Source organism: Oncorhynchus mykiss, chromosome 21 (genome assembly GCF_013265735.2).
Source record: "Oncorhynchus mykiss isolate Arlee chromosome 21, USDA_OmykA_1.1, whole genome shotgun sequence".
Taxonomy (NCBI): domain Eukaryota; kingdom Metazoa; phylum Chordata; class Actinopteri; order Salmoniformes; family Salmonidae; genus Oncorhynchus; species Oncorhynchus mykiss.
Window position 1 is genome coordinate 44,797,153 of NC_048585.1, and position 16,804 is coordinate 44,813,956.

Genomic DNA, 16,804 nt, shown 5'->3' on the forward strand with positions numbered 1-16,804 from the left:
GACTTTGAATGTTTGGTCTAGTCTTCACCTTCTTCACTCGTCAAGAGTTTCAGCTGATCTTACCATTTTCTGGTTTTGTAGTTTTAACCATTTCAACATGTGGACCACGTCCTCACGTTCTTTGGTCGAATGTAAATTTCGTTACAAAGGGTTTTATACTCGGGAAGAAAGGGGGCGGTCTATCGCGCCAACACAATGTCTGTGCTCACTTGGGTGTGGCCACTGACTGAGCATAGGTTTACATGGAAAACAGTTTATCTAATTTTAGAAGGCTGGAATCACATTATCTTCACAAAAGTATTCTTGTACTTAATCATTTATTTTATTCAACATTTAGATACAAACCTGATAACTAGGATGTGTACACTTTCAGAGTTACCATTATCTTGTTATCCAATCCTTAATGACATCACTATTGTTTAGATCCCCAACAACCATTCCAAACGTTTGGATTTCAAAACTAATGTTCCAATGTCCAATCTTTTGACGTTAGAGTTCTCTACACACAGCACATTCCTTTGTTGGATACTGAGAGGCAGAAAGTTAGAAACCATTTATGACCGGTTAAGTCAAAACTGGGCCAACTCCCTCAGGAGACAGGGGTCTGGCTATCTTCAAACCTTTGCCTAGCCAGCACCTTTGATCCTCAGCAAGGAGAGAGACTCATGACAGCTCTGACAGATGGGTGTATCCTGGTGGTGGCGCTCAAGAAACACCCACATCAAACCACACCCCCCAAGCCAACTCATGTTTGGCTTCTGTCATGGCTGCCAGCATTTTTTGAGGAGCAAGCCAATGAATGAGTCCAACTCAGCGGGTGCAGTTCCCCTTTAAGGCAATATAGAAGTCTTACAAGATATTACATTGTTAGACAATCAAAATCTACAGAGTATTTCATCATATGGAAAAGAAGTAGCACATGTCCTCCACGCGCACCTGCAGCCGCAGGACGTTGTCAAACTGGTCGAAGAGGAGCAGCAGGTCCAGCACAGGGACCCCGTGGTAGATGGCCTCATACAGGCCTTTGGTGCCTCCGTGAGCCACGAAGGCGCGGGTCTTCAGGTGGCCCATGAGGTCATTCTGGGGGAGCCAGTACAGCAACAGGGTGTTGTTCTCCAGGGAAAAGGGTTGTTCTCCCAGGAACCTCAACACCACCTTATGGGGCAGCTGGGCGAATACTTGGGCCACTACCTCCTTAGGCAGGGCAGACACTATTATTCCCAGAGACATGACCACCACCATGACCACCACCCGTGCTTCCCAGAGCTCTGCATGTAGGCCTCTATGTCAGCAGGGAGCGGCCAAGCTGGACAGCACTGGAAGCCCCCCACATAGACCACGTTGGGCATGGTGGGCCGCAGGAACTCAAAGACAAAAGTCCACCCTCATCAGCCACACGTTCGCCAAGCGCGGCATGGAGTCCAGGTCAGCACCAGGGGAGAAGTGATGTTGGATGAGGCTTGTATACGCAGGGTTGATTATTAAATATTGCTCCACTGAACATAGACATAATGCAACCCATTCCTGGTTCTCTAAAGGAAGTCCATGTGGTTGGAGAGCTCTGGGCCCGCGCGGGGAAAGGATGAAGTTGAAGTGGCCCTCTCAAGCAACCATAGCAGGTTGAAGAACAGAGGCAGACCGAGCACATTGGCCAGAATGACCCTATGGGCAGACCAGAGTGAGTCAGCACCAGGTCAAACCGGGCGTTCCAGAGCAAAGCCATGAACACCAATCATCAAATATGGTGGCGGCCGCTCTGGCCGCTCCAGTACTGCTTGCGGAAGGAGCGCAGGCAGGGTGGCAGGGACCGGACTCCCAGAATCCTTTGCATTATCTTGTCATAGTAGCTCTTGCCCACCTAGTCCTCCAACATGTGGACGGTGACGGAGGTGTACGGAGGGGAATTCTGGGGATGTACCAGCTCTTGGCGGAGCGCAGCATGGTGAGGTTGGGACCTCTGGAGTGGAGCTTCCGTCTACCATCCAAGATTTACCCACCGCAGGCGCTACCGTGGCAACTGTTGCCAGGCGATAGGAGCAGGAAGTAAAGGGCAGCCACAAAAGGAGTAGTCACTCCTTTTGGTGGAACCAGCCAGATCACTGCGAATGGCTCCACCAGGCTAGGAGAATCATACAACAGATATGGAATTGATAAAGGAGGAGCAAACCCACAAAACAAATACAAAATTAGTGTAAGCCAGAGCCAGCTCTGGTGTGAGATAATGTGATTTACAGGTAACTTCCAAGATAAAGGAAATACCAAGGTTTAGCTTTAGAGCATTTATTAGTCACACGCACAGGGTTGCAGATGTAAATGCAGGGTAGAGTGAACATCTTAAGCGTTGAGTTCCTACAGTGCTGGTCAAAGGGATGTAAATTGAACAGAAAAAATAATCATTTGAATGGATGGAATGAATGTGTCTTAATAGGGTGTTGAACCACCACGAGCCAGAACAGCTTCAACGCGCCTTCGCAAAGATTCTACAAGTGTCTGGAACTCAAACAACATTCTTCGACGCAAAATGTAATCCCCTTAAGAACAGGATCGCAGAGTGCTGAAGTGTGTAAATATCGCCTGTCCTCAACACTCACTACCAAGTTCCAAACTGCCTTTGTAGGCAATGTCAGCACAATAACTGTTTGTCAGGAGCTTCATGAAATGGGTTTCCATGGCCGAGCAGCCGCACACAAGCCTAAGATCACCATGCGCAATACCAAGCGTTGGCTGGAGTGGTGTAAAGCTCACTGCCGTTGGACTCAGGAGCAGTGGAAACGCGTTCTCTGGAGTGATGAATCACGATTCACCATCTGGCAGTCCGACGGACGAATCTGAGTTTGCCAGGAGAATGCTACCTGCCCAACTGCATAGTGCCAACTGTAAAGTTTGGTTGAGGAGGAATAATGGTTTAGGGCTGTTTTTCATGGTTCGGGCTCAGCCCTTAGTTCCAGTGAAGGGAAATCTTAACGGTGCAGCATAAAATGACATTCGAGACGATTCTGTGCTTACAAATTTGTGGCAACAGTTTGGGGAAGGGCCTTTCCTGTTTCAGCATGATAATTCCCCTGTGCACAAAGCAAGGTCCATACAGAAATGGATTGTTGAGATCGGTGTGGAAGAACTTGACTGGCCTGCATAGAGCCCCGACCTCAACCCCATCGAACACCTTTGGGATGAATTGGAACGCCGACTGCGAGCCAGGTCTAATTGCCCAACATCAGTGCCAGACCTCACTGATGCTCTCGTAGCTGAATGGAAGCAAGTCCCTGCAGCAATGTTCCAACATCTAGTGAAAAGCCTTCCCAGAAGAGTGGAGGCTGTTATAGCATCAAAGGGGGGACCGACGCCATATTAATGCCCATGATTTGGGAATGAGATGTTCGATCAGCAGGTGTCCACATACTTTTGGTCATAGAGTGTATTTAAGATTTTGTACATATGACTATCAATTGCCAATTTGCTGTCAACAATGACACAAATGGCTGAAACAAATCATAATGAGAAAGGACTTGAACATTTCCCAGGACATAGACATATCTGATATGGGTAGAAAGCTTAAATTCTTGTTAATCTAACTGCACTGTCCAATTTACAGTAGCTATTACAGTGAAATAATACCATGCTATTGTTTGAGGAGTGCACAATTAGGAACTTGAAAATGTATTAATTAAACAATTAGGCACATTTGGGCAGGCTTGATACAATATTTTGAACAGATATGCAATGGTTCATTGGATCAGTCCAAAACTTTACACATACATCTAGTGGCCAAAATCTAAATTGCACCTGGGCTGGAATAATCCATATGGTCTTTCTCTTGCATTTCAAAGATGATGGTACAAAAACAAAATGCATGTTTTTTTCTTTGTATTATCTTTTACCAGATCTAATGTGTTATATTCTCCTACATTAATTTCACATTTCCACAAACTTCAAAGTGTTTCCTTTAAAATGGTATCAAGGTTATGGTATCAAGGGTATGTCATTTTAGGTGAAAACTGAACTAAAGGGGCAGATCCTTAAGAGGGTTTAAGTTAAAAAAAATAATTAAACAGCAGCAGTAAAATAACAATAGCGAGGCTATATACATGGGGTACCGGTACAGAGTCAATGTGCGGGGGCACCGGTTAGTCGAGGTAATTGAGGTAATATGTACATGTAGGTAGAGTTAAAGTGACCAGTCATAAATAATATACAGTGTAATAGAGGGTTCTGGGTAGCCCTTTGATTAGCTGTTCAGGAGTCTTATGGCTTGGGGGTAGAAGCTGTTAAGATGTCTTTTGGACTTAGAAGGGCAGTGATTGGTAGATGGGTAACAATAACAAATCAGACATTGATGATCTCTTTAAGCATGGTCAAGAAAATAATTATGCTGTGGAGGATGAATTAAACCACCCAGACACATCAAAGATACGGTCGTCCTTCTGAACTGAGCTACAGGACAGGAAGGAAACTGCTTAGGGATGTCACCATGAATCCAATGGTGATTTTAAAACAGCTAAAGAGTTCAATGGCTGTGATCAACAAAATTGTAACAACTGGGCACAGACCACGTCATTTCAACATAAACATAACATAATTGGGTAATATTTAGTTGAGACGTTGATCAATGAGATTTCAACCTATTTTCACCCACTCAAAAAGACAGCCAAAAGTTTCCAATGTGTTATCACTCTGCTTTCAACCATCTAAAAGCACATCCAAATTCCAATGGAAAAACAATGTCAGATTTTAGGTTTAGTTGTCACTCAAATGTCTATCACAGCGCTTGCAACTAAAAGCACAGCAAAGTTCAAATGGGAATACAATGTTAGATATTTTTTTTAACTTATACAACAAATTAATGTATTATCACTGTGCTTCATCTAATAGCAGTACCATATGACCTGGATTTCAGTTGAAATTACATTAAAAGTATATGATGCAAGTGATCAATGCTGTTCAAGATTCTGACAGATTGTTATAGCAATTGTGAAGATCTCCACAGACGTGCAACGACCTATGCATGCTATCTTGAACATGCAAACTTTATATAATTACACAAGATGAAATGTATAGTTACAGTAACCTCAAAATGTGTCCTTGGTTGTGTTACCCATTTTGAGGTTGAATGTTACATTCGTTTGTAAGGTAGCCTTAACTTTAGGCTATTTACTGTATTTCAAAAGTAATATTGAATTGTGTTTGGTTGGCCACACAACCAAATATCAACATTTAAAGGAGATGTACAGTGTTGACTGCTTATATATTTCCATCGGAGTCACTGGCTTAATTCTAGTCTTTAACTTTTATTTTTGGTTGAGTTGGAGATGTGAATCCAACATATCATTTGTTAACCTGTCAACAAAAGTAATATTGAATTGTGTTTCATTGTCAACGCAACCAGATATCAACATTCGAAGGAGATTTGTCTTCTGCTTGGATAGTTCCATCTGTGCCTCTGACTAAATCTGTCTAATAATTAACGTCTCCACCTCAACCAAAAATCTAAGTTAAAAGAATAGGACTAAATCAAATCAAACTTTAAATGCACTTTCAATAATGTTTTATTGCGTTGACAACCAAACACAATTCAAAATAACTACATTTGAAATCAGCCAGAGCTTGTAACCCTAGGCCTATTGTATTGTCCCCCCCAAAATGTTTTAATATAAACAATAGCTGTTGACTGCAAATGTTATATAGGCCTAAATAGTATCATTGATATGAGTGATAAAGTATTGTCGCATTTAATTTGCTCTGTTAAACCTACCCCTTGGAATGACTTCAATAGCAACAGTGAATCTGTCTCGTTTTTAAGTGGAGATCTCTCAACAATAACTCTCACAATTGCACATTGGCAATAGTAGTTACAAATATCAAAGCTGGGCTTAGTTAAAAACCTGTATGGGAGACCAAAATTTTGCTGTAGATAGATCAACTCTCCAGTAGGAGGTGCTGCCCAGCCTATAGTTATTTTTTCTGATAGTGGATATAACGTTGAAGATCTGACGTTGTTTCTAAGGTACAAATTCTACATATTTTATACAAGGTTTTTCAATGTTGAAAATTGGTTACCATGATGACATAATACTGTGGTTGAAATTTCACTCTCAAAACAACAGTATGTTTTATTTTTCATTCATCTTTAAAAGTTACATTATAGAGTATTTAGTATAGATCGTTGACAAAAAAATGAAATTAATGTCACGCCTTGACCTTAGAGATCCTTTTTATGTCTCTATTTGGTTTGGTCCGGGTGTGATTTGGGGTGGGTATTCCATGTTCTATTATTTGTATTTCTATGTTTTGGCAGGGTAGGGTTCTCAATCAGGGACAGCTGTCTATCGTTGTCTCTGAGAACCATACTTAGGTAGCCCTTTGTCCCACCTGTCTTTGTGGGAAGTTGACTTTGTTTATGGCACATAGCCTTTAGCTTCACGGTTTGTTTGGTAGTGTTTATTGTTTTGTTCGGCGTCTTTTCATTCTAATAAAGAAAATGTACGCTCACCACGCTGCACCTTGGTCCAGTTCTTCCAACGGCTGTCACAATTAAGCCAATTGTAATTCCACTTTGTAACACAATAACATTTTAAGAAATCCAAGGGGGTTGAATATTAATGATATCCACTGTACATGATTCAATAAAAACTGATGAAAAGCTCTTTCTATTCAAACTGCCCTTAGGGAAGATGGTATCTTGGAACTGTCAGCACCTATTGGATTTCAGTCTGGTGACATGCAGTATTTGAAGGAAAATACAAGATGAGAAAGATTACACTATGATATCATGTGTTAAAAATACAGCCTGGCCACCATTGTCTCACACTCCCATTCTCCTCAAACAATTTCAATTGTGCAGTCGGTGGTTTTTTTCCTGTGACTGAGCTACAAAGTTAATTTAGGGTGGGGGGGGGGGGGGGGGGGGGGTCAATGTAAATTGTATGAATTGTTCAGCAGTCTAATGGCTTGGGGGTAGAAGCTGTTAAGGAGCCTTTTGGTCCTAGACTTGGCGCTCCGGTACCGCTTGCCATGTGGTTGCAGATAGAATAGTCTATAACCTGGGTGACTGGAGTCTTTGACAATTTTATGGGCCTTCCTCTGACACAGCCTAGTATATAGGTACTGGATGGCAGGAACTTGGCCCCAGTAATGTATTGGGCCGTACGCCCTACCCATCAAAGCAAAGGGTGGCTACTTTGAAGAATCTCAAATATATTTTGATTTGTTTGGTTACTACATGATTCCACATGTGTTGTTTCATAGTTTTGATGTCTTCTATTATTCTACATTGTAGAATAATTAGTAAAAGTAAAGAAAAACCCTGGAATGAGGTGTGTCCAAACCTTTGACTGGTACTGTATATTTTTAAAACTCCATTTTCTCTTCCACCTAAAGGCCATAAAATAACGTTTTACTAAAGATGACTGTCATCTGAAAGGAGTCCATTAACTTGTGTTGAATGTTGAGATTACACTGCCAATTTGGTCCACAGACTAGTGTTGAATGTTGAGTGTTGAGTTTATATTGGTCTCTTTGTTAAGCTCTTATCTCAGCCTGTCAATCACTTCCACATCTTCCGATGCAGAGGCTGATCCTCTCATCACAGAGCCTCTGTGGCATGTTATCTCTGACCCGGAAATACACCTCATGCACACACACACCTCTGAGGAATGCATTGTTTTAGAGAAGACAAAAGGGAAATATGTCATGTTATAGAATCTAACCAAAAAATCGCAGTTGTTTCTCCAATCAACAATAAACTCACAGATTGTTAGAAGAAGAGAATCCATAACTGTTCATCAAATTACTGATTTCAGTTACACCTTTATTATGTAAGGACAAAGGGAGCCTGAGAACTACTCAATGACACATCACCCAAATGACCACCCTTGGCCCCCATAGACCTAATTTCTTAATTTCCTTTCCTTTCCTACACTCATAACAACCCTCTCCTTCTCACTCACTTTCTCCTCCTCTAATGGTCAGAGAACGAGGGAAGAGGGAGGAAGAGGGAGGAGAGGAGTGAGTGTTTTTGTTCAGGAGGAGAAAGGCGTTCTCCTGTGTTCTCAGGATGTGGCTGTTAAAGCCTGGAGAAGTGGGCTTCCTGTCTAGGGAAACGATCAGAGAACAGACAAGGCCCTGAGGTTAAGACGCTGTGTTCCCTCAGAGGACGCAGACACTTTGTGCTGCACAGATCACCAACAGATTGAGCAAAGAAGGGGTTCTGTGGAACGGTATGGGAGAGGTGAGTGAAAAGACTCTCAAAATGTTTTCTTGTGCTAAATATCTTTTTCATGCTTTAGTTGAGTGCGTTTTACCCTGAATATCATGCACCATTGCACCTGTTGACATGGTTGCATTGTACATGCATGCGTAATGTTCTGATTGAATGTTGTAGTAATGTTGTAGTAATGTTGAAAAATTATCCTTTCATCATCTTTATCATCATTCTCCTCAGGTTTTCCACAAGGACTAGAGACACCCAATCAATAGATCCTAAGCAGAGCAATATATTGGTGCTGGACACCTGACTCTGGGAGCTAATAGAAACAATATGGACAGATCACAAGCATATGCATTTATGGATGACTTCGATTGGAGACAACTTCCTCGGTCAAACACATCTATTTTCACCTTTTCTACCATTCTACCATTGCATTTGTGAATGAATTTAATGGATATAAAATGCAGAGACTCTCACACCACCGTCTCTCTCTGGGAATATAGATCTGTATCAGAGGGTGATATAAGCACCTGTGTACTGTAGTACCTGGTTTCTTGTAAAAGGACTTTGAGGGTTCCGGCCCTCACCCAGAGACTGTCAGAGACCATGTCCAACAACAGTGACAGCTGCAACCTCCCCCTGAACACTGACACACTTGGTCTCACCTACATCTACAGCCTGGCCTTCTCACTGGGTCTCCCTTGCAACCTGCTGTCCCTCTGGGGACTGTACCAACTGGGTCGCTCCGGTGGGGGTGGCTGCCAGCTGGTCTACATTCTCAACCTGCTGCTTTCTGACCTCCTCCAGCTGCTCACCCTCCCCCTATGGATCCTGTACCTCCAGGGGGCTCACCGCTGGCCCTACGGCCGCCCCGCCTGCGAGTTTGTGGGCTATGTCTTCTACGTCAATGTCTACGCTAGCGTGGTGTTCCTCTGTTTGATAGCGTTGGACCGTTGCCTGGCTATAGTACACCCGTTGAGTAGTCGTGGCGTGCGGACGGTGCGGGTGGCGGCAGTGTCTGGAGTGGCGGTCTGGACGCTGACCTTCCTGTTCTGTTTAGGCGGGTTGCTTCCATCGGTGTTCGACGCAGAGAGGCTGCTGTGTCTGGAGCAGTACCCCGTCAGCCTCAGATATGCCCACTTTAAGATTGCTACAGTCATCATGGGGTTCCTTCTGCCCTGTGGTATACTGGGGTGAGTGGGAATATGAGGAATGATTGGCTGCCTGAATGTATGGTTTCATGAGGAAAAGGAGGAATGTTGCCTGTACTCCACAGAATGTATGTCCCTTTAATGTTTTTCAATAACAATTTGTCTATATTTGTTGATATTAGACACCCAACATTAAGTTGCTTTTATATACATGTAGTAACTATAGAAACTATAAACACCACCATAATAACATTTTCTTGCATGGAAAAGTTTGTATGGCTATCAGAAAAGTATTGTCAAATGGTCACATCTAACATATTTATCTGATACGGACATGACCCTTGACCTTCGTATTTTTCTCACTTTCTTCAGTTACACCTCCGTCCGCATTGGGGTGACCCTCCAACAGTCGCCCTCCGTCTCCAATCAGGACCGCCACAAAATCACTGGCATCCTTGTCGTCATCACCGTCATCTTCATTGTCGTCTTCGGACCCTACCATCTGGTTGGGGGGTACCGTTTTGTCTCCCTCCTCCTCATAGACAACCCCTGCGAGTTGGAACGGTCCATTTTCCTGTGCTACCGGCTGTGCTACGGTCTGACCAGCCTCAACACTCTGCTGGACCCTCTGTTCTACATCTTCCTGTGTCACAACGCCCGTCTGGAGCTCCGCAGGTCCCTAACGCCCTGTCTGGGACGGGGGCACACAGCCCCCAAACAGGTCAGACTCAGTCTCAGAGGGAATCCTGATCCTAGTGACAATGTGTAAAAACACTGGATTGGACAAACTGTTTTTGAATGAAGAAAACCTGGATAATCTGTATTGTGTTTCCTGTTTTTTGATGAGTTTGAATTCAGCAGGAGGACACATTGTGTAGCGAGACTGGACATACAGACAGTATATTACAGTGTTTTCTTGGACTTGCTCAAGGAACTGACTCCACTGGTTTGACTGCTGAGCATTAGTGATGGAAAAAAGCAGCAATTGTGCCACCCAGTGGGGAGAGCATGCATGTTGCTAGCTGAAATTGGAAATAGCGTTCCATCTACTTCACTTTTCTGCTGTGCCCGTCCTCTCTACCTGTTGATGCACTGCCATAGCCGCCTCAGTTACTACTGTCTAATGAATGCACTATAATAATAATCTCATAATGTCTTGACTGTTTGCTTGTCATGATTTTTATACTTTCATTTGCTATTCGCAGTAATTAACGTCAATTGAAATACATGATTTATTCATCATAGATATCTTTCAAAAAAAGAAAAAAAGAAAAGAGTATACCATCCTCAGCTGCTGAAATACATACCAACACACATGTACAGAATCAAACCATTCCTCACAGCTGTTCTCTCTTAATCAGTACAGTAAAGGTTGTCCAGCTTCAGAGCAGAGGTTTGAATAACGGGATGCCAGTATATTCGTAGTTCACTGGTAGAGCTGAAACCGAGTGACCGTCATGCAGTTTTGTGGATCATTTTAATGCTCCTGATTGTCTGTCAAGGCTGTACTACAAGACCATCGAAAATATACCAGATGTATTTAGCCTATTCGGAATGAGTACCGTAAAAAAAAAAAAATCAGCAAGCAAATATAAAAGCATACTAGAGTACATCTGAGCCTATACTTCACAGTTCACATTGCTCTACATATCAGTAGATTAAACACACTATGAGAAGCGTTGCAAACACACACAAAATATGTCCCTCAGTACTGTATGTTGTACATGATACTGATTCAAAATTCTATGACATATCAATCGATCATTATGTATCCCACAGATGCAGAACCTGGACCGGAACCAAATTTGACAGACCTCTCAGTCAGCAGGGTGTGTCTTCTCCCACTTCGGCTCCAGCTCCTCCTCCGCCCTGGAGTCTTCTCCTCTCAGGCAGGGGGCGTTGTTGTGGGACCTCATCCCCCTCAGCAGCTATGAAGCACCGATAGAGGAGTGTTGGGTGCTGCGTTGCCGTGAGAACTCACCTAGGTCTTCCGCCAGCACGCTCTCAAGCACCGCTCCCAGAGACTGTCTGATCTTACCACACAAATCCGGGCAGCTGAACACATAGAGGATGGGGTTCAGCACACTGTTGAGGAAGGATAGACTGGCGGCAGGGGGTAGGCCGTGGGCCACGAGGCCCCGGAGGGAGGGTTGGTAGTGGGCTACAGCCTCCAGTGCACTGAAGATGTGGTACGGAGCCCAGCAGACCACAAAACTCACTACCACAGCTACCACTAGCCGCACAAAGCGGAAAGAGCGCCTTCTGCGGCCACGCCGCGTGATACCAATGTTCACCAACACGTAGCTCCCCACAATGACCACCAGGGGAAGTATGAAGGCCAGGAGGAGCTTAGAGAAGGCCAGGGCATCCTGGCGAGCCTCACACAGCTCTCTTAGGTCAAAGTCCCTAACATTGAGGTACTGGGCGTAGTTATAGTAACACATGACCCGCCCGTCATGTCGGCGAATAGTATCCCGGAACAGATAGTACGGTAGTGTACAGAGTATTGCCAGGGCCCAGATGACCCCACACACTCTTCCGACCAGGCGTACATTCCTCCGGTTCTGGGTCCAGACGGGCTTCAGCACCACCAGACAGCGGTCGAGGGAGATGGCTGCCAGCAGGAAGGCGCTGACGAACATGTTGAGGAAGAAGACGGAGGAGTGGAGCTTGCAGAAGGTGGTACCCAGGGTCCAAGTGCTTCCACGGGCCAGGAAGATGGTGAAGAAGGGGAGGGAGGCTGTGGAAAGGAGGTCCGAGGCAGCCAGGTTGAGGATCCAAACACTGATGACTGTGCGGCGGACGCGGAAGCCCACCACCCCCAGGATGAGGAGGTTCTCTAGGATACTGAAGGCGGAGACCAGGCCGTGGAGACACACCGTAACCAGGCTCAAAGCCCCCACCCTGGCCGAGGAGTTGGATGGCATGCTTACGTTCACCATGGCCTGGATGAGAGGGCAGTAGACAGGGCTGCTGGAAGTGGTCATCTTTCAGATTCTGGTTCTGACACCTTGTCCACTTTGGCTCTAAATTCCTGTGCCCAACATTGCAAAGAAAACACAAAGAGGCATTAAGGATTGTAATGTTGTTGGTAGTCATGGCGATCACGAACTTGGCAGGTGACACTGTTGTGCAACTGTTGAACATATTATTAGTCATTGTGGTTTCTGTACAAAAAGTTAACTTGAAAACATTTCCCTGCCATCTCAAACTAATGAGAGAGAGAGAGATGTGGTTTATCTCTCCATCTCACCCTCTCCACATCCTCTGTTCTCATTGTAAACACATTGTAGGCTGGCTTTGACTGTAAATGTGTTGATGAAAATGTAGTCTATAGTAGACCTTTTCCAATCTTTAATATCAAATTAAGAGCTTTTGTGTAAGCCTACATTTCAAGTTAAATGGATCCAGATCCAAAAAATAGTCTTTATTCTGGAATTCAGCTACACTGAACATAAATATAAATGCAACATGTAACATTTTATAAGATTTTACAGAGTTACAGTTCATATAAGGAAATCAGTCAATTGAAATAAATTAGGCCCTAATCTATAGATTTCACATGACATGGGAATACAGATATGGATCTGTTGGTCACAGATACCTTTTAAAAAAAAGCAAGGGTGAGGTTAGGAATCAGTCCGCATCTGGTATGACCACCATTTGCCTCATGCAGCGTGACACATCTACTTTGCCTAGCGTTGATCAGGCTGTTGATTGTGGCCGTGGTATGTTGTCCCACACCTCTTCAATGGCTGTGCGAAGTTGACAGATATTGGCGGGAACTGGAACACGCTGTCCTGCAAGTTGATCCAGAGCATACCAAATGTACTCAATGGGTGAGTATGCAGGCCATGGAAGAACTTGTGACATGGGGTTGTGCATTATCACGCTAAAACATGAGGTGATAGTGGTGGATGAATGGCCATCTCACAGTATCTCTGTGCGTTCAAATTGCCATCGATAAAATGAAACTATGTTTATTGTCTGCAGCTTAAGCCTGGCCATACCATAACCCCACCGCCACCATGGGGTACTCTGTTCACAACGTTGACATCAACAAACCGTTCACCCACATGATGCCATAAATACTTCCTGCCATCTTCCCGGTACAGTTGAAACCGGGATTCATCCATGACGATTACACTTCACCACCATGCCAGTGGCCATCGAAGGCGAGCATTTGCCCACTGAATTCGGTTACGACGTCGAACTGCAGTCAGGTCAAGACCCTGCTAAGGACGACGTGCATGCCAATTGCACGGCCCCTCAAAGCTTGAGACATCTGTGGCATTGTGTTGAGTGACAAAACTGCACATTTTAGAGTGGCCTTTTTATTGTCCCCAGCATAAGCTTCTTGATATACCACACCTGTCAGGTGGATGGATTAACTTGGCAACGGAGAAATGCTTACCATCAGGGATGTTTAACAAATTTGTGCACATTTGAGAGAAATATTTTTGTGCGGATCTAACATTTCTGTGATCTTTTGTTTCAGCTCATAAAACACTTTACATGTTGCGTTTAATATTTTTTTTCAGTACATTTTAATTAAACATTTAAAATGAATGGATTACAAATAAAAGCACACGTTACCTGAGAATTTTGTCTCCTTATTGCGCTGGTTGTGATGAGTGTAGTTATGAAGGGTGTGCATTCAAACGCACTGACGCACCTACATTCACACCTGCTACTCAGTTGAACAAGGGGATGATAAGCTTTTGACAGATTGAAGACAAAAATCTTAATTTCCTCATTCCTCTCTGTAACCTGATTCGTTCTGATACGCTCTATGAATCTTTTGATGCATTCAATCTCTCTCTCTCTCTCCCCCTCTCTCTCTCTCACACACACACACAAACACACACTTTCTTGGAAATGTTGATGAAGAGATTGCTGAAGGCCACAGCAAGACAACGTACTGCAATAATCATGTTTTTCTGATGGCTTTGTTAGTCGCTATGTTTGGTGTGGAAACTTTAAATGCCTTTCAGCAAAGCTCCAAACCCAACAATCCAGTAATCAAAATCAGCGTAGCACTAAAAATAACATAAGATAGAACAACAAAAAACCTCCATAGACTCCTATGGACCCTGGTCAATGGAAGTACACTATATAGAGCAGGACTATCCAACCCTGTTCCTGGAGAGCAACCGTCCTGTTGGTTTTCACTCCAACCCTAATCTAGCGCACCTGACTCTAATAATTAGCTGGTTGATAAACGAAATTGGGTTAGTTACAACTGGGGGTTGGATTGAAAACCTACAGGAGGGTAGCTCTCCAGGAACAGTGTTGGAGAGCCCTGATATAGAGAATTGGGTGTCATTTGGTATGTAGCCCCACAATGCACACTGTGATCTGAGGGTTGCACCTGTGTTCTTCTTCAAATAATCCTGCCAATCAGATCCCGTGCCACCCATTTGTAGCACAAATATGTGTGTACTCTGTTTTATTATACAATTTATACATGTAAAGGATAATTAAAGGACAACTACTATCAAAAACGGCAAATCCTATCCAAGCAGTCAATGTGTTGTTTTTGTCAATCTACGAGGTATAGGAGTTGCAAAATGTATGTTCTGGCACTGTGGTATACATCCTCCCCCAGTTCCACTCTAATCTTGAGAGGCATTTCTTTAAAACATGCATCCAATCCCCTTGATCCCTCACATAACTAGACCAATCATATGCTTCAATGTGCCGCGGTTGAAACAGATGTGGCAAGACTGGAGAGTGATAGAGGTTCTGCTCGTGATGTTACATTGCAGGCGCAGATCCTCCGATTTCAAAACGATTTGGATCCTAGTTGAAAAGTTAACGCGCTAATGGACTAATTAGATAAATACATGCAGTAGTTTACGATGCGTGAGATATAAGAGGTGTTCTGTGGGAATAGGGTCAGATGCGTGTGTCTCACGGCCAATGCGTGAGACAACTGAACTGTTGGCAGCTCTGCAATCAGATGTTCCGAACTCACTTCAATCGCGCTGTTAAAAGGCCTCGCTCGGCTGGTGCTAGCAGACGAGCAGATCAAATACACCGCAGGAACGCCTTTTCCTAATAATTCGAAATATTCGCACTGAATAAAACAAGTGTAGACTTTACCATGAAAAGCTTACTTACAAGCCCTTAACCAACAGTGTAGACTTTACCGTGAAATGCTTACTTACAAGCCCTTAACCAACAGTGCAGTTCAAGAAGAAGAAAAGATTGACCAAGTAGGCTAAAATAAAAAGTAATAATAAAAAGTAACACAATAATAACAATAACGAGGCCATATACAGGGGGCACCAGTACGAGTCAGTGTGCAGGGGTACAAGCTAGTTGAGGTAATCTGTACATGTAGGTCGGGGCGAAGTGACTATGCATAGGTAACAAACAAACAGTGAGTAGCAGCAGTGAAGAAGAGAGGGGGGGTCAATGTAAATTGTCCGGTGGCGATTTGTATGAATTGTTCAGCAGTCTAATGGCTTGGGGGTAGAAGCTGTTGAGGAGCATGTTGGTCCGAGACTTGGCGCTCCGGTACCGCTTGCCATGCAGTAGCAGAGAAAACAGTCTATAATTTGGGTGACTGTAGTCTCTGGATGACAGAAAGTTTGGCCCCAGTGATGTACTGGTCCATTCGCACTACCCTCTGTAGCGCCTTATGGTCAGAGGCCGAGCAGTTGCCATACCAGGTGGTGATGCAACAGGATGCTCTCGATGATGCAGCTGTAGAATCTTTTGAGGATCTGGGGGCTCATGCCAAATCTTTTCAGTCTCCTGAGGGGGAAAGGTTTAGTCCCCTCGTTAGATCTAATGAGGGGACTAAAAGGTTTAGTCCTCTCATTAGTCCACTCGTTTGGTGATTGGGATTTAGGCTGTGACAACAAGAACAGTACTGTTATTCCCCAAATGTATTTTATTATTATTCCACTTCTTCCCAATTTTGCCAGTGTAATCACATATTTTAAATCTGATATGCCTACTCGTGTATTTGAAAATGAATGATAGGAGGCTATATATTTTTGCAGCCATACAAATAAGCATTGGATATTAAGTACTCCAGGAATTAAATATAATTTTTGACATTTTAGTATTGTGCACATGCCAGACAGAGATGGTGACTCACAACTCATAAACACGTCATATTGTGTCTATGTAGAGTAAAATGATGGAAAGGATCTTCAACTAGTAGGCGTAAACCACATTAATATATTCATTAGATTGTTCTTGAAGTTTGGGTGATTTTGAGAAATGAATTGCTAAACAAGAACATTTTCAAACACTCAGCACTTGGGAAACATAGATCAGGGGGGGCCAACCGTCCTGGAGAGCAAACAGGATTTTCTTCCAGATCTATTTTAAAGAGATAGTTCACCCAAATTACAAAATGTTTGTGTCCTAACCTTGAAAGCAGTCTATGGACAAGGAGATTGTGGTCTATGATTTGGTTCCCCTCTACCATCAA

General features: G+C 43.7%; 2 protein-coding genes and 1 pseudogene across 4 annotated transcripts; 1 reads left to right on the forward strand and 2 right to left on the reverse strand.

Moving 5' to 3' along the window:
• Positions 1-897: 897 nt before the first annotated feature.
• On the reverse strand, positions 898-8,811 carry LOC118942804 (annotated as a pseudogene).
• LOC110500538 (probable G-protein coupled receptor 132) lies at positions 7,646-10,602 on the forward strand. The gene is made up of 3 exons (XM_021577945.2): positions 7,646-8,224; positions 8,438-9,396; positions 9,727-10,602. Exons 2-3 carry the CDS (start codon positions 8,810-8,812, stop codon positions 10,121-10,123), a joined length of 984 nt encoding a protein of 327 aa, XP_021433620.1. The 5' UTR covers positions 7,646-8,224; positions 8,438-8,809; the 3' UTR covers positions 10,124-10,602.
• On the reverse strand, positions 10,518-14,588 carry LOC110500537 (prostaglandin D2 receptor 2). 3 transcript variants are annotated; one of them, XM_021577944.2, is made up of 3 exons: positions 14,427-14,588; positions 13,951-14,044; positions 10,518-12,388 (listed from the first exon to the last, which is right to left on the reverse strand). In XM_021577944.2, exon 3 carries the CDS (start codon positions 12,339-12,341, stop codon positions 11,283-11,285), a length of 1,059 nt encoding a protein of 352 aa, XP_021433619.2. In that variant the 5' UTR covers positions 12,342-12,388; positions 13,951-14,044; positions 14,427-14,588; the 3' UTR covers positions 10,518-11,282. The 3 variants fall into 3 exon arrangements, with proteins under 3 accessions (XP_021433619.2, XP_021433618.2, XP_021433617.2); XM_021577943.2 differs by having other exon boundaries at positions 13,951-14,041; positions 14,277-14,588; XM_021577942.2 differs by having other exon boundaries at positions 14,277-14,588.
• Between the last annotated feature and the right edge of the window lie 2,216 nt (positions 14,589-16,804).

Bases quoted from the DNA above. Each gene is read 5' to 3' on its own strand.
- LOC110500538 (XM_021577945.2), top strand. From the start codon at position 8,810: ATGTCCAACAACAGTGACAGCTGCAACCTCCCCCTGAACACTGACACA. The intron at 9,397-9,726 runs GTGAGTGGGAAT...CACTTTCTTCAG, and splicing joins CTGCCCTGTGGTATACTGGG to TTACACCTCCGTCCGCATTG.
- LOC110500537 (XM_021577944.2), bottom strand. From the start codon at position 12,341: ATGACCACTTCCAGCAGCCCTGTCTACTGCCCTCTCATCCAGGCCATG.